Raw genomic sequence first — 20,821 nt, 5'->3', positions numbered from 1 at the left:
AGCGAATAGCCTCCAGCTAGTGTACAGTTAATATAAATTGTCAATCCAGAAGCCTAGCAACCTTGCCCAAATCCATCTTAGTAATAACGCTCTTGTTTAAAATAACATAAAATAAAATAGTAGCACTAGCGCTGAAGTCTATTCATCATTCAAGAAAAATTCATGCCCAATTCATTGCAGTCTGCTTTCTTTGTGTCTCTGGAAGCTGCTTGCCTCCTTAGATGGGAGTGATTGAAAAGAAAAGGGGGGGGGAATATACAGCGCAAGTCAGTAATCCTTTTGGCAAGCAAAGTATACAAACGATGGTATAAAATGCCTTGGAAAATAATGCTGCTGATACTCTACGGAGTGACTATGACACTCTGTAAGCTTTCAGGCACAATAAGCGAGCCTGAACCTTCGCACTCACACCCCATTCAAACTCCAATAAAAATGTTTTCAAGAAATGGCTCATACTTATTTATTCGTACATCCAATATCACGTAAGAATGTCAAAATTCTCCATCCTCTCTGTGTAATCTGGGCTTTTAATTTCGCCCACCAAAATTGCCTATGGCATACTCCTTCCCAGACCAAACGATTAAAGCAAAGGCTGGAAAGCTTTGCACTAAGAGCCAGTTTGAGAGAGACTCTGCAGTCCTCATTCCTCTCTTATTACTGCTCCCCAGGGCAGTGAAGGCCAGGCCTGGGGAAGCCAAGGAGACCTGAGCCAATGCCTGCCGCGATTCAAGTCAGACACCCTCCGATCTCCTGTGGCTGCTGTGAAGCGGGTCCAAGTCTAACTTCTCACCGAGGCATTTCCCCGGCAACTTTCAGAGCAGATGGACTCGGGTTGTAGTGCGAACCCCCGGAGTGGGTCTCAAAGACCGGGTATCTCTTTGCTGCCTTGCACGCCAACCTCGGTGACCGAGACCCATTTAAGAACTCTTCGGGACACATAAGGGACTGTCACAGTAGGGAACACACATTCACACGCGCACACCCGCAGGCACAGCCTCCAGCTTGCAAGGAAACCTGTAAAAGCACTCTCTTACCTTATACTTCATTTCGGCAGGGGTGGGTTAAGCCGGTTTCCCACACTAGTTAGACAGCATTGAGCACTGCGGTGCCCGCCCCTCCATTGAGTGCAGCGCTAGATGAAAGCGAGAAGGTCCGGGGCAGAGCCGCTTGTCACTCGCAGCGCCTCCCCAAGCCTCTGAGCTCACTGTTGTGACTGCGGCGGGCTGATCGCGGACCTCATTTGCATGCCGCCCCGCCATTGGCTAGCGGGACAAGGTAACGCTCAGGCCCTGCCCACCCCTAATTCTGAAAAACTGACAAAGAACCTGTAATGTGATCGTTCCTTTTTGCATTATCAGAGGGTGGAAAATAAAACAGAAAGTGGGGACCCGTCTTGAACCTTACTCTGCCTCCCCCCACCGCAACCCCCGCTAAAAAAAGAAGACAGAGAAAGAACAGGAAAAGGAGATGCATTCTTTTTAAGATTAACCCAAATTTTAAAGAAACCGAATTCACAAAAGCAGTCTGACAGTAGCGCTTCCTGTGACCTAGCAACCCCTTCATAAACGCATTTCGTTTAAAAGCCATTCACCTCGCAATCTCTACATGAAACGAACTCCGGGAACAAAAGGTTTTCTGTCTCCGGGCCCCTTTTTACTAACCACCCCTGCTGATACCTCTCTCTCTCTCTCTGTCCCTTTTTCTTTTCCCCTCCTCCCGCCTCCTTTTGGTGGCTGTTTGCTTTTTTTGTTCTTTTCAACGTTCAAAGTACTTTGCTATGTCAGTCTGCAAGGAGCTGGAAGACAATTCTCTCTTAGTGAAAAGGAACCCTCTAGCACACGCACCAGGGTTTTCCTGGACAGCTTCTCACCAGGGCCTCAGAGTTGCTGGTCACACATATTGAGCGACCTTCAGTGGCTTTGCTGAGGATAAATGTTAGATGTGATCTCTCAGATGGGGTTGGCCAGGGCACGCCCTATACATCATCACCATCCACTGAGTTCTGTGTCCTTTGACGGCTGGCATTTCTAGCTCCAGCTTTGAACACTGCAGTGTTTTTCCTTCTGACCTCTCTCCTGAGGATGACCCATTAACCCACCAACACTTATTATCCAGGGGAACAAAAATGCCCACTGTTTGATGAGCCGGGTTAAAAAGAACAGTCTCTCTCCAGTGAAGCACAGAACATAATTTCTATAAAGCTTCCATTTTATGATTTCTATAGAGAAAGAGAATCACCCAGACAACAGAAATGGTCACCTTCTGCAACTCTTCTCAAGGATAGAGCAGTGAGGCAGAAAATTCCTTTTTCCTGGAAAAGACTGAGACTTGGTGAATCCAGACAATAGCTGTCCCCGAGTGGGATGCACTCCAACCAGAATACATGACTTGGATGGAAAAATCAGCCCTTATTTATTTATTTTTCCTGACCAAGTTGGATCAGAATCTGATTCCCTTTGCCTCCAACACACAAATTCCCAATGGATGAAAACTCTACTTTTATGATCTAAGCAAAAGGAATGAGAGAGCAGCTGTCCTACAAAAGTGGTTTCCAGATACAGGGTTGGCAGTTCAAAGTGGCACCAATTCCAGGGATATGACCCCCCAGACCATTGTAATGAGGTTGACACACCTGTTCCAGCCTGTATTAGGCCTTGTTTCTCCTCATTTGTCCTTAGAGCAAAAATAAGCACGAGTGATTGTGCAAGGCCTTTCCGGACACAAATTAAGCATGGAGGATATTGCATCGTAAGGATCTCCCTAAGAATCCTGCAGACTTACCAGAGGGTTGTTAGTTTAAGCGTGGAGGATATTGCATCGTAAGGATCTCCCTAAGAATCCTGCAGACTTACCAGAGGGTTGTTAGTTTAAGCGTGGAGGATATTGCATCGTAAGGATCTCCCTAAGAATCCTGCAGACTTACCAGAGGGTTGTTAGTTTAAGCGTGGAGGATATTGCATTGTAAGGATCTCCCTAAGAATCCTGCAGACTTACCAGAGAGTTGTTAGTTTGCAGGAAACTGTTTTTGGTGTCTGCCTGGATAAAGGAGGATGATGAGTCAAAGCCCTTCCCATCTGTAAGATGAGTCTTGTGGCCTCTAAGAGATCTAGATAACATTCCTTGGGCTTCCTAAGTGGTCAAGCTGAATCCTCTTTCTCTTTTGTTTGATGAGTATCATTGAGTAAGTGAGTGCTGTCCCATCCTATTTTAATGTTTTCAAACAGTTTCCCAAAGTCTGTGCTGGGCTTTTTGTAATTTCATTCTCTAGCTAGAAGGCTTGGTTACCACCAAGTGGCCCTCCTGCTTTCCTGTTTCTGTCCTGTAAGGTAAGTAAGACACACGAAGTTCATTTCAAGAAGGCTTGGGTCAACATACAGTTGGTTGCATAAAGGAAAGCACAAAGGTGTTGGAATCAGGTAAACCTATGCTGGAACCTCAAAACATTTTTGAACTCCTTTTTTTTTTGAGACGGAGTTTCACTCTTGTTGCCCACTCTGGAGTGTAATGGTGTGATATTGGCTCACTGCAACCTCCGCCTCCCAGGTTCAAGCCATTCTCCTACCTCAGTCTCCTGTGTAGCTGGGTTTACATGCCTCCACCACCATGCCCAGCTAATTTTTTGTATTTTTAGTAGAGATGGGGTTTCACCAGGTTGGCCAGCCTGGTCTTGAACTCCTGACCTCAGGTGATCCACTCGCCTTGGCCTCTCACAGTGCTGGAATTACAGGCGTGAGTCACCGTGTCTGGCCAGTTCAACTTCTTAATTTTGATGTCCTTAAGTATGAAATAGAGAAAATAATAATACCTGCTAGCCTCATAATGAGGACTAAATAAGATAATGTGGATAGAATTTAATAATACTTGTTACATTGTAAGACCTTAAATGGTTGCTTGTTGTTACTAATTATTATTTTAATATTAATGCCAGATTTATGATACATTATTTTGTTAATATTTTATATAACGTATTGTTACCCTCTATAGTAGATTATTATTTATTGTATTAAACATAACTAATGTTACTATTGGACTGCTGTTGATAAGTGTGGCAGGCATTCAGAAGAAGGTGGCAGAATCCCCTCCTCTGTGTGCCATTCTTTCATAAGGCAGCTTTCTCACTGAACTAATATTACTAGAGAACCTAGCATGTGCCAGGTATCTTTCTAGGAGAGGAAGACACAGCAGGTAGCCCAAACAAAGTTGCCCCCCTCATGGAGCTTACAGTCTATTGAGAGTTGAGGAAAATAATTAAATGAATGTGTAATATGATTTGCAGTGATAAATGCTATGAAGAAAAATTAAGCAGGGAAAATTGCTGGAGGAAAACAGATCAGGGTGGGACAGGAGGTATATTATTTTAGATAAAGTGGTCAGGGACACTCCTGGGAGGAGGTGGTATTTAAGCAGAAATCTGAGGGGTCCAGTTACTTAGAGATCTGGGGGTTGAACATGATGGACAGAAATGGCGAAGGGAATCAGATTCTGATCCAACTTGGTCAGGGGACAGCTATTGTCTGTAGGCGTGATCTTAGCGTGTCTAAGAGCAACAAGCTGTCCGGTGTGCTTAGCGTGGGGTACGCAGGGCTGGATGGAGAGGATGAGCTCAGAGAGGTAGGCGGTAGGGAGCTTGGATTTTTTCCTGAGTGTGACGTGAAGCCTCTGCAGTGTTTTGAGCAGACAGAAATCTGTTTCTCTCTGTTTTGTTAAACACACAAGGACAGCAGGCTACTAGTTAAAATATTGAGCTCTGGTCTTCATGCAGCTTGAATAATGCAGATAGTTGTTACCTTATTTAGTATAATTTAGTATGTTTCCCTCAAAACTCTTCAGGGAAACACAAATTGTCTCAGTGAATACAGAAACAATTCCCTTCCTCATTTATTACTATCAGATGCAAAAATGATGTTTTTTGTTTAAACTGGGCTATGTAATTGATTTATGCAGCAGCTCTAGTATTTTCATATGGATTCTCCTAAAATTGGCTAGAACTCTGGGGTTCCGGCCCCACCTCCTGCACTTGCCAGCACTCTGGTGGGCATCCCCGCCTGTCAGCCTTGCCTCCTGTCTGCTCCTCAACCAAGCACTCTCCTTCCTGATGCCCATGCAGGCAGGGGTAAGGGAAATGGCACCAGATGCCATTCTAATGATTTTCCAGCTGCCACTGGGCACTGGCATGAATACAGCAAAAAATCAAGAGGAAACTAGAGGGAAGAAATACTTCTGTTGACAACTTGGAAGGAACCCATGTGGCTGCTCTCTAAGAGCAAAGGGCAAAGTCACAGAACAGAGCATGTGAGGGCAGGAAGTGACTTCGGAAATCACCTAACCAGCCACTCATAGAGAGAACAGAGCTGTCACTCATAGAGGTTGAGTGCCTCACACAGGGTCCCACCAGCTTGAGTTATAACAGCAATTGGCGGTGAGGTCAGGCTCCTATTCTAATGATTTCTTTTTAGTTTCTTTGCCAAACTGTCTCCCTGCTGTCATCTATCTTCCACATTGCTCACTCCATGTTCAATTCCTAGAATACAGAGCTGATCACATTACTAGCATATTTAAAAACCTCTAGTGATACTTCAATGCCTTAAAAAGCAAAATCTGGACACTTTGCTGTGGACCACCATCTGAACCCACCCTTTCTTTCCCCCTCTACCCACCACCCCATCCCACACTCTAGCCACTTGTGGGGGTGTGGGGTTGTGAGGGACTTACGGATTCCAAGACAGCTTGCACCTTCCTGACTTGCACAGGCAGGCCCCTCCGCTGAGAATGTCCCCACTTTACTCTTCTGCTATCAAGCCTGGCCTCAACACTAACCCTTTTGTGTATTCTTGTCTACAACCCCCACTCTGCCCACCTCGCCCTTTCAGAACTAATTCCTCCCTCCCTTCACTATGCCCCCATTGTACTGGAACACGGCCCTATTATGAGGTCTTTCCACGTTGTCTCATAATGATTTGTTGTCTGTTTCCCCAGCCCTGATGTGTGCTCCTGGGGAACAGGGTGGTATCTTGTTCATCTCTGTGGCCCCTGTCCTGTCGTGTACCTTACAGGTGCATAAATGTTTGCAGAATAACTGAGTAAGAAGATACATGTGACTTCAAAGAAAGTATGTTTATCATGAGGTTCTGTGTGGTGCTCAGGAAGGGAATAGGGAAGACATGTTGCCCCCCTGCGTTTGAGTTTAGCAGTGTGTTTTCCATTTATTTAAAATGGAGTTAAGATGCACCTTTACAGAACCAACTCAAGGCCTGTTGCTAGTTCCTCATCTATGAGCCAAGAATAGCTTTTACATATTTAAGTGGTTGGGAAAAACAAAACAAAACAAAACCAAAGACGAGATGTGGAAATGATGTGAAATTCAAATTTCTGTGTCTATAAATAAAGTTTTATTGGAACACAGCCATTCTTATTCATGTAGGGATGTCTTTTGAGCTGTAATGGCAAACTCTGAGCAGTTGCCACAGAGATGGGAAAGCCCCCGAAGCCAAAGAAAAAGTATTATTTGGTCATCTCTGGAAGTTTAATCACTCTAGATTAGCGCAAGGTATATGTATGCCTGAGTTCAGAATAAAGTATCGATCTTTCCACATCTACAAGGGAATGATTTGGAAGCTGAGTGAGTGCTAGACCAGAGGGACAGCCCAGTACTAAAAAGAAACAATTCTAGGGCCATGTTTTATCATTTCTAGTCTGACATTAGTTTTTAAAAATAATCTACATATACCAAAGTTATTTCTAAAATAATTAGAGGCAGCAACTTTTCCAGTCTCTTGCAGGTCTCCAGAAACCTCCCCAAAGACCAGCCATTGAGAGTTTTCTCCTTCAATCCAACTGATCCTTGGTTCATTCAGCCTCGATTGAAACCCTCCCAGGTGCCAGGCCCTATGCCAGACGTTTACAAGTATGAGTCCATCTAATTTCATCTCACGTAAGAGTCCTATGAGATAGGTTGTATTGTTCTTACTTTACACTTCACAAAACCGAGACTGGAGAAATTCTAGAGCGTGCACCAACTTACAGGGTGATGGCACATTTGGTTTCTGAATGCAGGCTCTCTGGTTTCTGAGTTTGTGTGGACCTGATCATGGAGTTATACTGCCGCCAAAGGCTTCCTCTCAATGAATGAATGAATGAATGAATGAATGAATGAATGAATGAACTTCATTATCTGAGCACATGTTTGTCTGCTCAGTAAGGTCAAGTCTCCACCCTAGTGGGACTAAACTCAACTCAGAAACAGTTCTTGAGTTGTGAGGTGGGCTGATGCAGCAGTGTAAATACAAACGCACACAAGCACCCCTTACTCACTGGCACTTTCCAGCCTGTATGTCTGAGGTTTGTCTTTCATCATTCTGCCCTGCTTCGTGGCTTTGCTTACCTACATCCCATCATTCCTTTACCTCTTACCCCATCTTTTTTATAGAAGCTTTCCTAGAAAAAATCTCTCCATCATTGCTCTTCTCCCTCCAATCTTTCTCTGTATCTCTGAACTCCCATCACCTGTGGCCTAAGCCAATGCTTCGCAAATCCTATTTCCCTTAAGAAATAATTAGGAATGTGTAGGCCTCTCTCCTTTAAGTATAAGCCTCAGCAGGGTTAGTAGGAGGCCATGGAATCTACCCATTTAAAATGATCTTCATGGCTGGTTGTAGTAGCTCACACTTGTAATCCTAGCACTTTGGGTGGTCAAGGCAGGAAGATTGTTTGAGCCCATCTTGGGCAACATAGCGAGACCCCATCTGTACAAAAATAAAATAAAATAAGTTAGCCAGGTGTGGTGGTGCATGCCTGTAGTCTCAGTTACTTGGGAGGCTGAGGTGGGAGGATCACTAGAGCCCGGGGGGTGCCATTGCACCGCAGCCTGGGAGACAGAGGGAGACCCTGTCTCTAAAAACTAAAACTAAAAAAATTTGCATATGGTTTCTAGTCAGTTTTTTGTCTATAACACACCATTTAGTGCTTGATTGTTGCCTTATGTGGTTTCCTTTGTGAGAGTTTCTTCTCCACAATGAGATTTTGAGCAATTTATAGAAGAGGGTTCTGTCTTTTCTTTTGTTGTATCCCGTTTTGCACCTATATAGGTGACTGAATCCCCTCTTTTGTCCTCTCAAAGCCCTGTGTCTTGTCTGTGCACACTACCTTCACTGAATTCAACAAGGGGGGAAAAATAAGCCACTTCTCAGAAGGTGAGGGAATGAGCTCCTTTCACTTCAAGGAAATAACCCTCTTTTATCTGTTGAACTGGGCAAGCTCTTGGAATGGATGAAAGTCTATTATTAGAGAAGATCCTAAGAACAGTCCTAATGCTTGATTCTTTATATACTGTGAAATGGGGCTTTCATTCACTTTCCTGCTGCTAATATTTTGGCACAGGAGACCTCATGAAGACCACCCGACCTTACACTCAACTACCTCTTTACTAACAGTGTCCTAGGAATACATTCTATTTCCGAAAGACTTGTTAAGCCAATATTAAAAAAAAAATTTGTTTCTGCAGATGGAGGGTCGTGTTTTCTCAAACGGCTTCTTGACTGATTCTTAAATTTCAGCAGGCTGTCATGGCACAGCCCCTTACGTCCTCCACTCTCACTGAGCCCTCTACCTGTGGCAATCTGCCTTCCATCTCTGTGAGGTGGATTTTAATTCTCCCAAGGGTGAAGTACTAAAATTGGATGTCTGAGGCCCCTCCTAGTTCTTGATAAACCATGAAATAGTACATGTAAAACTGTGTCACTACCACGCTACTAAAAACCTAGCCAGGCCACCTTAACTGGAATGATGACGGGTAATATCTTGACTTGATGTTTAAAAGCCTGCGATTGTGAAGTTTCAATGTTTAGCGTTATTATAACTTTGGAATACTTAACTACTACTTTTTTTCTTCAAAGAATTAAAAAAGTTACAGATTAAATTACGTGTTAAATAAATTCACTCGACTCTAGTGAAATGTGACAAGCAATTGTGCGGCTCTATTTTAGCGTTTTCTTTATATGAAAAACTTGGAGGAATTAACTTAAAGGGGAAGTTATCAGAAAAAGTAGAAACACATAAATAAAGATTTAGGCTTATGTATCTCCATAAATGTACAAGGTTCACATTTCTGCCCTTTATGTGTCCGCAGCTAGGCAGAGGCATCAGTGGAACAATTGGAGTTTAATAGTAAAATTGTGCAGACTGCCTGGCAAAGCCTCTCTCCTATTTTTTCCCTCTCTTTTTTTCTCTCCTGTTTTCTCCAGCTGTGAGGAGTTCTGCTATTACATGCTTTAGTTTGTCCAAATAAACAACTTGTTATATGAAGCTATCATGAAAATCTTTTCTGCTGATAGGAGCTTCACACTGTGGATTTTTACAAAGGTTGAGGTGATCTGCCAAGACCAAATAAACAGGAATTTCATGGCTGAAATGAAAGTGGCCGTCTCCTCTTTCTGGAGGCACTGCCTCACACAGTCATCTTGGTGCTTAATACCTATTAAATGACGGGGAGCAAAGGCATCAGGTCAACTTGCTAACCCTTTATACTTCCTCTATATGTTCTTACATTTGAAAAGTCTTGGCCAGGTATGGAGGCTTACACCTGTAATCCCAACACTTTGGGAGGCTGAGGCAGGTGGATTACAAGGTCAGAAGTTTGAGACTAGCCTGACCAACATGGTGAAACCCTGTCTCTACTAAAAGTACAAAAAAATTTAGCTGGGCGTGGTGGCACACACCTGTAATCCCAGCTACTCAGGAGGCTGAGGCAGGAGAATTGCTTGAACTGGGAAGGCGGAGGTTGCAGTGAGCTGAGATGGTGCCACTACACTCCAGCCTGGTAACAGTGAGACTCCATCTAAAAAAAAAAAGAAAGAAAAAAAAAAAGAAGAAAAGTCTTCTTGACTTCTCTGGCATACGTATTAATTAGCACTTTATATGTGATGTCACATGAGCTTTCCTACATGCCCTGTCATGACATCATGTGATATGATGGGACTTTGGAGCCCGCTCCTACTCTCCATGTCTTGCTATTGTCTAGTTGGACTAAGCAGAACAGACTTATGGATTGTGTGCCCAAGCTTCCTAGATGGGCTGGTTGATCTGTTTCCAGTATCCTTCTGAGCTTTGCCATTCTCTGTGCACACTGGCCTCTGAAAGTCATCATCCACACCAAGCATCCAGCATAGCTCCAGGGGTGGAGGTAGGGACGACACAGAATGCAGGAGAAGGGAGTGTTTTAAACACCAAATAGCCACTTGTAATGCCCAGGACACATCATTTCTTCAGGGGTTGGAGATGCATTTTCTCCTCGTCCTTCCCTAAAAGAGCTCAGCCAACCCAGACCTCCAAGAAGGCCTCCCTCCTGTGCCCTGCAGCCCTCATTGGCTGAGGCTGGCCAGTGTCCAGCAGGCCCCGAGCCCAGGGCCCCAGGCCTGTCTGGCCAGCCCAAGCAGCCGCCAGCTGGCGCTCATGAGCACATAAAAGGAATCTGGATAATGCAAGGCCTGGTGGAGAGGCGGGTGAGAGGAATGTGGTGGGGAACACAGCACACCCGGCAGGGTTCAAGCCAAGCCTTGGAAGAGTTTGACTCATTTTAGAAAGCAAAGTGCTCCAGCTATCAGCAATCTTTCATTTTGTCTGCTAGAGGAATGCCTTGCCAGCGTAGGTTGAGGACTGGGTGGTAGTAAAGACACCGCTGTCCACCCTTGACTTGCTGAACCGAATGTGGACAGAGCATTCCTTTCTGCCCACTGAGCCCAGAAATAAGGAGCAGCTCTCTTCTTTATACAAAAAGCCAAGGAGGGGAGGTGCCTGCAATGAGCATGCACAAGACTTGAAGTCTTGCTCACCGGCACCCCTGAACCTTACAGACGCTGAGTTGAAGTTCTCCTCACTTGCTCAAGTCCTGGCACCCTGTGATTTCAGACTCGAGGATGGAGACAAGGGAGTGTTTCCAGGGTGCTCTTGAACCCCATTGCATGCCGTTCTCCTGACTCAGCTTTTGGAGCTTCTGGTCTTAGGAGGGGTAGAGAGTAGGAACAAGAAGCGAGGCTGTGCCCTCCTGGCCCCAGCTGAGAGAGGCCAGGTCTTCTCCCAGCTTTCATTTCGCCAACTTAAAACCACTCTATGTTTGCAAAAGTCACCCCCAGTGCAGTTCTGGTCACCAGGAAAAAAACCATGTCCTTCCTTTTTACCCAGATAGTTCCGTGCCTTTTACTCTCTCGTCTCAAGCCTACTTTGGGACTTGGCTCCCGAACTATCCCCTCTCTCAATCTTTCCCACCCTGCTTTTTGCAAGTAAGTTCAGGTCTTCCTCACCCTAAAAACAGATTCACAGTTTCTTATTCAAAAACCTGGAGGGCAGACGAGCTTACAGAATTCAGAATATTTCAGATTTTAGGAAGAGATTTGGAGCATATACCACATACTACAAGACACTCCCAGTGAAATCCACGGCTGCGTCCCATAAGCAAAGGCATGCATGTTTCAGCAGTCAAATCTACAGAGCCATGCCAAGTGGGTAGAAGAATGCGCATCACCTCAGGCCAACTACGCTCAGGCTGTGCTGCCAGTGAACTATGAAAATCCTCCAGATTTTTACATTTTGTTATTGTGGAGGCGCAAATATGAGCCACATACACGTTCTCTGGGTCTTCAGGATCTTCCCTTTGCCATCTCTCCTTCCTCAACACTGACCAAGTGCCCTCTCTCTTTCACTTGCCATGACCAGAGAGTGGGTGGTCCACAGTCGTGGCCGCCTGCTCAGTCCTCCAGGCCTCTGCTTCTGACCCCTGTTCCATCAATAACCGTCAAAGTCATTGATGCACAGAATAGGAGTAGTGTTGAAATTACTAGAAAAAAGAAATGAAAAAGACTTGCAAAATACAAACCTTGATGATGATCATGATCATGATGGTAATTGAATTCAGCTGATAGAAAATGACCCCTAATGGCTGTCAGAGCTCCTAAGCAATAGCTCTCAATTTCTGCACCTACCTGCAGAAATTGAGGAGTCCTGCTTTAGGGGAACCTCCAACCTCCATTATCCAAGCTGGAGACGCTTCTCTGCCTGCCAACTCTTTGATCTCCCCTCAACTTCTGAAATTCCCTGTCATTTCCTCTGTCATGAAATCAGCTCCTTCAGTTTCCACAGCAGTGGGCTCTTCTGATTCTTCTCCTTCTCTTGCCAATATGTTCCAGTCTTTTTTCCAGTAGCCTTTCTTCAAGGTTCCATTCTCAGCCTTTTTCCTTATGTATTCTCCTCTTTATCTCATGCTCTCCAAGACTTTTACTCTGATGACAATCACATTTCTCAACCTGCGTTCTGGGTTCCAAGTCCTCATTTTCTACTGCATCCAAATATTCCAGAGGCATCTCATAAACTCCTCATCAAATATTGGAATGATTAATTTTACGTGTCAACCTGGATAAGCCATGCATGGTAACCAGATATTTGATCAAATACTAGTCTAGATGTTGCCGTGAAGGTATTTTATAGATGAGATAACATTTAGATCAGTAGACTTTGAGTAAAGTAGATAGCCTCCACCTTGTGGGTGGGCCTCATCTAATCAGATGAAGGCCTTCAGGGAAAAGAGACTGAGGTCCCCTGAGGAAGAGGGAAGTCTGTTCCAGTAGCCTTCAGACTCTAGCTGCACCGTCAGCTCTTCCCAGGGTTCCCATGCTGTGGATCTACCCTGTAGATTTTGGACTTGGAGCCAGTTCCTTAAAAATATACCAATACTTGATTCTCTTTCTCTCTCTCTCTCCACACACACATGCATATGGACAGGCACACACACCCAGATACACACATATCCTGAAGAACCTGATTAATATGAATGGTAAATTCTCATTGAAAGTATCTGTTTTAAACCATTCTCTTCTATCTATGACCTTACCAGCCACCTAGAATCAAAACCCAGATTGATATTTTATTTCTTTCTCCCACCTACATCCCACATCCAATCAGCTGCCAAGCCACATCAATATTTAAATATCAATATTTAAGACGTAAATCCCTTCTTTTCATTCATCCACAAAGGACAGTCCCAATCCCCACTCAGGCCTGGTTGATCATAGAATGAATCCTCTTTTCTTCAGTGACTAATCTGAGAACTTGACATGTAATTCAGAGAGAGTCAATCTAAGATCTTCTTTGAGATTTTTGTATATGAAGCCTGGGAGAGAGACAACTTCTCTGTTTTTGGATCATAGACTATAAATGTATCCTTGGTGGTGAATATCTTTTTCCTCTCGTAAAGAGAGTCAATAGCAAGAGAGAATATGAGTCCATGTGCAAAAAGAAGCAAAGACAGTTAGAGTGGAGAATGGAGAGAACTCTAATCCTGTTGTCTGTACCTCTGGATCCAGCCATGCCTGAAGTCTACTCTTAGACAACTAAATTCAGAAGATCATAAATACACACTCCTGACTAACTTAGTATGAGTTGGATTTCTTTCACATGCAGTGACAGCGTCCTGACTAACCTTCTACCAGAAAGTATTTTCTTAAAAGGCAAAGACTATACCTTATTCATCTGCACCCCCTGTGGCAGCACATACAGGGTCTTGGAGATTATAGGCACTCAGTCAATATGTTGTGTTGAACTCCCAGCCTGCCCTTAAGGTATCAGCTACATTGTGAACTTGTGTATGGGAGGAGACGGAGATGTGACCAAAAGGAGCATTTTCTGTGGCTGCTATGATGGCAGAAATAGAAATGAGACTTAGTATTAGGAATATTCCAGGGTCATGGTGATTTGGAGCATGGTGACCCAAAGGCGAAGCAGACCCAGCCTTTAATTTCAGGTTCATCGATTTTTAACCCACAGCTTTAACAATGAAAGGAAAAGCAACACATATTTTTGCTATTATGTGTGGGCCAGCACTGTTTTGTCTACCTGTAGATCTGTATAAATATTTATATTATGTTTCCTTGCCAATTAACTTGTACTTGTTAATCCCTGCTGAGATTCACCCATCCACCAATGCTTTCTGAATGTCCAACGTAATGGTAGTCACCTTGGGAGCTACAAAGATGAGTAATACCTAGAGGCTGCCCTACTTCTTCAGTACCTATTACAGTAGCAGCCAGTGTGGCTGTAGGAAGATAAACTTGTGTTGGGGGAAAAAAAATCACACCGTAAAGTTATGTAAGTTTCTATTTTAAATTCATCTGGTTCTAATTTACTAAATTTAATGCTTTAGAGCCAATGCCAAAGTGCTACATTTGATTTGTGGAAATACTTTAGCACATTTTTCCATCATGCTCTTGTACAATATATTTACCGCCCTTTTGTTATGGTTAGAAAGATTACGGACCTTAAAGAAAGCCCTCTTTATGAGCTTGCTGATATTTTGTTATAAAATGCTATAAGATGGAATAAGTCTAGTAAACAATAATATTCACTTAGGAGCATTCCACATGGTTTAGCTGCTTTTTTTTTTTTCCTTCTTCTTCTTTTTAAATTTAACAAGGATATCCATCTGGAAAATGGATGTTTAAAAACTTTCACTATGCCAAACCACTTCTTTTCAGGGCAGACAGTATTTTTTTGGGGTGTGGGAGCGGGCAGGGATGGGGATGGATTTTTAAATAGCAGTCATACTGTGCTATACTGCTAACACAATAATAATGTTAGTACCAAAGGAGAGAAAAATGCCATGGACCCAGACTTCCAAGAGGGAGCTCACGGAACATTCCAGATCCTTCTGGCAAAATGAACTGAATGTAAGAATATCCACCTAAGTGCCATTTGTGCACTGGCTCGGGGCCTGGCACAACCTGCCTCAGGTTGAGGGGGTTCCTGGGCTGCTTCCATCTCTCTTGTCCTCCTTGACAGGCTCATTCCACTGCTATCATGGGTTCCAGTGACAGGCAAAGGCAGATGGACCCCAGGTCCCAGGAATGAACAGTCATGATAGGGCCCCCCAAGCCCCGGGCTCCGTCAGTTACCTGGCAGGGCATCATGGCCTCTACCCTGTGGCCTATTATAGAAGAATGAAGATCTCGTGCCAGCATTTTCGCTGAAGCCTCCCCGATGGGCTGCAGTTTAGCCAATGAAGCCTGCCTTGAATTTTCACAGTGGCATTTAAAGCTCCAGTGTGGACTCATTTTGCTCCTGCTTTTGGGCTTTGCTCAGCTTACCAAAAACGAGAGGTTTTTCACTTCACACCCACATAAAATAAGATGGCAGCCTGGGAAACTCCCCCTCTGCCTAGCAGCATTAAAACGAAGAAACCTCATTTCTTTCAAACAGAGCTTAGACATCTCTTACAAAGGAGAGGCTGCAAAGACTGGGCCAGTCAACATGTTTCTGATCCAACAGGCTCTCTTTGCCTCCAGTTATGTGACTTAGGCTGCAGGGGCTCAGATGCATCAGAATGATGACATATGACTGTTTGTGGCTCCAGGGCTTCAGATGACTGCGCCCTGCAACCTCCCACATCAAGATGAGGCCTGTTTGTGAAGGGACACTCTAATGTGGCTCTTCCCTGCCTAGCCAAAGAAGATTTGTGCTCCCAACTCCCTTGCCTAGAAGTTCACTCTTCCTGTCACCCCTTGAAAACACTGCAATATGAAATGAAAGTTTAAAACAGTAACCAAGTGGCTGGGCGTTGTGGCTCACACCTGTAATTCCAACACTTTGGGAGGCCGAGGCGGGTGGATCACCTGAGGTCAGGAGTTCAGGACCAGCCTGATCAACGTGGAGAAAGCCCATCTCTACCAAAAATACAAAAATTAGCTGGGCGTGGTGGCACGTGCCTGTAATCTCAGCTACATGGGAGGCTGAAGAAGGTGAATCGCTTAAACCTGGGAGGCGGAGGTTGCTGTGAGCTGTGATGGCACCATTGCACTGCAGACTGGGCGACAGAGCAAAACTCAGTCTCAAAAACAAAAAAAACAGTAACCAAGTAAAGAGAACATCATGATCTCTCCCTTCTTCTGAATTCTTTGGAATCTCTTTTACTTTGCTCTTCAAGTCCATTCATTCCTCCCTGCATGCTCAAGTTAAGTCTGTCCTCCTAAAATTGACTCCAGCCTCCAGCCTCTCTTGATGAGTCCGTTTTCCTGAATTTGTACTATGTTCAAAGTCAGCTCTACTAGTTCAACATGGGGGTCATGGTGCCATTGTCTGTATGAATCCCTAATGGTGCCCTGCCTTTCATAACACTTGACCTCAGAAGTAGGCAATCCCCCATTTGTCACAAATGATAGAAATTTGTTTTTATTGGGATGTAATTCACCTACATGAAATTCACAATTTTAAAGTGTACACTACAGTGTTTTATAGGACAGTCACAGAGCTATTGCAACATCATCACTATCTAATTCCAGAACTTTTCATCACTCCAGAAAGAAACATCATGCCCATCAGCCGTCATTCCTCATTTTCCCCCCCGACCCCAGACCTCTGGCAAATACTCATCTAATTTCTGTCTGGCAATAGCAATTTGTAACTGACTTCACGCATTTTTATTTTCAGCCTGATTTCAAAGGCTAACGTAAACACGAGATTGGCTATTAACATTTTTGTATTTATTTCAAAAGGTGACTTCAGTTGCATGAACACATGTATACATTTAGCACATGCAAAGGAACATGGAGTGATAACAGCCAAAAAATGGTAATAAAATAGAAAAGCAAAGCAAAATGTGGGGTGTGTGTTGGTGATGCTTTAGACGGCTTTTACAAGGAAAGGAGAAAGAAGGTCCCATGAAAATGGGAGATTATTCCTTTGTAGGCTTTCCACTGGGACACATCTAGTTTTCAGATTGTTTTGATTTAGGCTAGGTATATTATCTTAATTTTTAAGAGGTTTTTGAAAGAAACGTCATCAGATTCTTGGAAGACAATTTTTGGGACATAGAGCTGAAAGTTTCAAGGTGCCATTTTCTATAAGATCTTCCCCAAAGAAACACTTAAAAAGATGACATATTTGCCAACTGCTTACTTAAAAAAATATAAAAACAGTAGATTTGAGAAGAAAGAAAGAAAAGATGGAAAGTCTTTACCTTGTAGAAGTCATATGCCAGATACAGCTAAGTGCGCCAGCTCTTCTCCATAACAATGAATCAGGGAGGGGTTAGTAATCCCACATCTACAACCTGCTGCTCAGGGAGTGACTGCTTTGCTCAGGATCACACAGCAAGGGTCTAACCGAGGCTCATCTGGCTCCAAACCTCATGCTGGTAACCATGTTATTGACTTTGAACACTGCAGTTCTATATATTCTCAAACTGGTCCCCCAAAATTACCCTAATAAGAAAATTGATGTCGTGCAGAAAACAGCAATAGGTATTACATTTTCTGCTCTTGGAGAACGGCCTGGACAGGGAAGGGGCGTGGCTGTTTTGTGGGCTGCTCAGGGTCCTGGCTTCTGTGGCCCTCCGTTCTTCATCATAGAAGCCATCGGCGCCTTTGGCCTGTCACATTCCCAAGGCCAGGCCCATCTAGAACAGTCAAGCTCTGGTTGGCACTAAGTCCCCAGCACACCCCAAGTGCTACCTGATCTTGCCTGGTTCTGGTAACTTGCTCAATGGGGGACTGAGGCCCCGGCTTGGCCCTGGGATGGCCCTGCTACCTGCACACAGCTCTTCCTACAGTACTGGTCTCTGAGGACTTGGTGAAGTGACAGCTCAGTGTCTTTTTCCAGCAACCTACCCTCTCCTCCATTGGATCATTGAATAGCGATGTTCCTCAGCCCTGCCTTTTCCCTCTCTCCTCTCTCCCCAGCGTCCACAGTCGTGCCAGGTATTCACAAGCCAATGACTCACCAGTTTTCATCCCCATGATGGGTAATTTTATATGTCAACGTCACTGGGCTATGATGCCACATATTTGGTCAGATATTATTTTGGATGTTTCTGCGAGGGTGTTTTGGAATGAGATTTACATTTAAACCAATGGCCTTTGTGTAAAGCAGATTGTCTTTCATAATGTTGGTGGGCCTTATCCAATCAGTTGAAGCCTTAAATAAAACAAATATATATTGAATCCTATAGGGTTTAGTTTGATTGTGAGTGACAGAAAAACCTTAGAAGAATGAGTTTAAAAAGACAGAAATTAATTTTCTTCTTATTTATTAGAATTCCTGGGTTGGTTCAGGGCTTTACAAAGTCTGTAGAGACCTAGGTTTCTCCTCCCCTGTGCTTTGAAATCCTCAGCATAAGGTCCAAGGCAGCTCAAATTCTAGACATTGCTTCTAAATAACATCTTCCAGCCTCAGGAAAGAAGAAGGAGGTGAAAAAAAAAGTGCCTCCTCCCTGAAAGGTGCTCCTAGAGCCTCCATTCTCATCCTATTACGATGAGATCTTGGTCACATGGTCACAACTAGCTGCAAGGGATGCTGGGTGGTGTAGTCTATACTCTAGGTGGTCATTTCATGACTAAGGAAGAGGAGAATGGATAGTAGAGGATGATTGCTAGTGTTGGCCACAAGTAGTTACTGGGTAAATATGTACAGTAGGTGCTCCATAACTGTTTGATAAATGTATACATGTGTCAGGCTTTGTCTGCCTGTTCGGATAGACCTCTGCTCATAGTAGATGGTGATGTTAGGGCACTAGGTAATAGAGTACATCTTCCTCTTCCTGCCCAGAGGTTGTGTTCTGCCTACTGGCGTGGGCTTTCTTCTGGTTCCTGTGTCTGGATCTGCCCTCCTGGCACACACGTGGTGAGTGTGCAGGTCATGGTGAAGGGGCCCAGAGATTCCTGCCATAGGCAGATCCTTTCCAGCTTTCTGCAACTCACAGCGGTGCCTGGACCATGACTGTCTGGGTCCTCAAGTTGGTGGTGAGTCCCCCACTGCCTGTCACTCCACAGGAATGGATGTGCAAATGGCTGGATGTGGCAAAAGACACAGTCAGACACCCACCCCAGGAGCACAAGTTCCAGAAAGAGGGAGGGAGAGTGAGGTTGAGACTAAAGGAAGAATGTATTTCTCCCCACTGGCCCTTGTCCTTGGAGGTCAAAGTCAGTGTAAAGTCATAAAATTTTGTGAGATGCTGGCCCCGGGTGAGAGTTAGAGCCCCCATGACAAACACAGTAGCCAAAGCCTAAATCTAATTTGACATACCATGAAAATGAGGCAATTGTGTGTTGGCCTTGCTGGAATCCCCATGTCACTCTCCATTAATTTCTTTGTCAAGGTAGTTTCCAAAATTTTTTTTCCTCAGCATCATAAATGCTGTGGGAAAACATCCCCAAGTGCTCTTAACAGGCAGCAGGGGAAAGAGGCTGCTAACTGCTTAGAATCATGTCCTGAATCTACCAAAGGCAGTTTTGCTGCCCGTCCTGTGACCAGAGAGTTCTCTGACATCTGTTGGCCGGCCTGGCATTCTCTGCTGACATTCACCCAGTGGGAATTGCTCCTCCCCAGGTCCCCAGGAGAGACCAGTAAGCTTAGCCCAGGCCTGGCTTTTGAGCTGGACAGTGACTGTTCGCTTGGGATAAAGGAGCTGGAAATGCACTGTGGCTTCGACTCAGATTCCTGAAGTAGGTGCAGGGCTCCACACCCCACCTCTCATTCCTTTACACTTTGCCACTTCAGGATGTGCCAAAGTTCCCATTTGCAGATCATTTTAACAAGGTCCCAGGCTGAACCCACGGGTTAACAACATTGAAATAATTCTTCCTTCTAGACGGGGATAAAACTACACACCTGCAAATTCCCTACTACCTTTAGTCATGAACTTTGAGCCAGTATTTTATATGTTAATTTCTCTAGGTACCAGGCCTGGAGTTTCCACCTGTGAAAATGTCTCCAGAATTTTGCTGCTGTAAGGAAACTTGAGATAATGGGGTATAGGATAAGTGGCTGTTAAATTGGAGTTTTAAAGAAACATAACCTACAATGGAAAGAATACATCTTATTCTTTAAAAAATGATGTTGTAAAAAAATTGGCCAGCTATCCTTTCTCTTGATCTTAATTCTCTCAACATAAGAAAGTCAATTCAAATGTAACCAATATGGTCAACTCCATACTACCATTTCAGGCTACAGCAATCAGTGAAGGTGTTTTCCTGTCGGGATGGTGGCTGTTTTGATTAAATCACATTTCTTTTCTTTTCTTTTTCTTTCTTTGAGACAGAGTCTTGCTCTGTCACCAGGCTCCAGTGCAATGGCACGATCTCAACTCACTGCAACCTCCGCCTCCCGGGTTAAAGCAATTCTCCTGCCTCAGCCTCCCGAGTAGGTGGGACTACAGGCATGCACCATCGCACCTAGCTAATTTTTGTATTTTTAGTAGAGACAAGGTTTCACCATACCACTTGTATTACCACCAAGCCACTGCTTCCGCTTGTAATCACATTTCTTTATCTATTGTCTTCTACTACTGAGACCTATGGTGGAGACATTTCAGTGAACTTAATATTAAACAGAGAGGGATACTGGAGTCTACAGTAGTTAGGTGAGGAGCACAAATCCATACTGCAGAGGAAATTGACAACCTTCCCTCTGCGGAAGTCCTGAGGCATCTTCCTCCGTCATGGTTTCCTCTCTCCCCTCTAAGGCGGGCAGGACTCACATCAGGATCTCAATTTTGAAGGCAAGAAAGCTGAGGCCCACTCTATATCTGTAGGAGTGATTTGCCAAGGTGGCAGGACAGTTCAGCCTTGACTCCAGTTTTCCCTGTTCCAGTCCAGTTCCTCCCACCCACTAGGCTCTTTTCCAGTGACCCACGAAAACTTCCAGCCTCAGAGACAGTGCTCAACCATTTCAGGAGCAGTGCCACAAGAGGAAAACAAAGCAAAACAAGGAGCAGGCAAGGTTTAGCTGGAGAATATGGCCTTTTCTCTGGTGTTTCTAAAAAGAAATGACCCGTTGTGCTCTAGCTGTC

The 20,821-nt window shown here is 44.3% G+C and overlaps 1 protein-coding gene across 3 annotated transcripts in view; it reads right to left on the bottom strand.

Annotated features, from left to right (window-relative positions):
* The window catches only part of NEDD9 (neural precursor cell expressed, developmentally down-regulated 9), a 192,853-nt gene that overhangs the window by 48,090 nt on the left and 123,942 nt on the right, over positions 1 to 20,821 (bottom strand). For 2 of the 3 annotated variants that reach the window (XM_002746227.6, XM_035294922.3), the window contains exon 1: positions 1,035 to 1,197. The exons of the other annotated variant lie outside the window; for it this stretch is intronic. In XM_002746227.6, the coding sequence (XP_002746273.4) occupies positions 1,035 to 1,046 (12 nt within the window). In that variant the 5' untranslated portion in view covers positions 1,047 to 1,197. Of the gene's footprint in view, positions 1 to 1,034; positions 1,198 to 20,821 lie in introns of those variants that run through there. 3 annotated transcript variants of the gene reach the window in all.

Source organism: Callithrix jacchus, chromosome 4 (genome assembly GCF_049354715.1).
Source record: "Callithrix jacchus isolate 240 chromosome 4, calJac240_pri, whole genome shotgun sequence".
In the NCBI taxonomy this organism is placed as follows: domain Eukaryota; kingdom Metazoa; phylum Chordata; class Mammalia; order Primates; family Cebidae; genus Callithrix; species Callithrix jacchus.
Note: the sequence above shows the minus strand (reverse complement) of the source record. Positions and strands in the feature narration are given on the sequence as shown.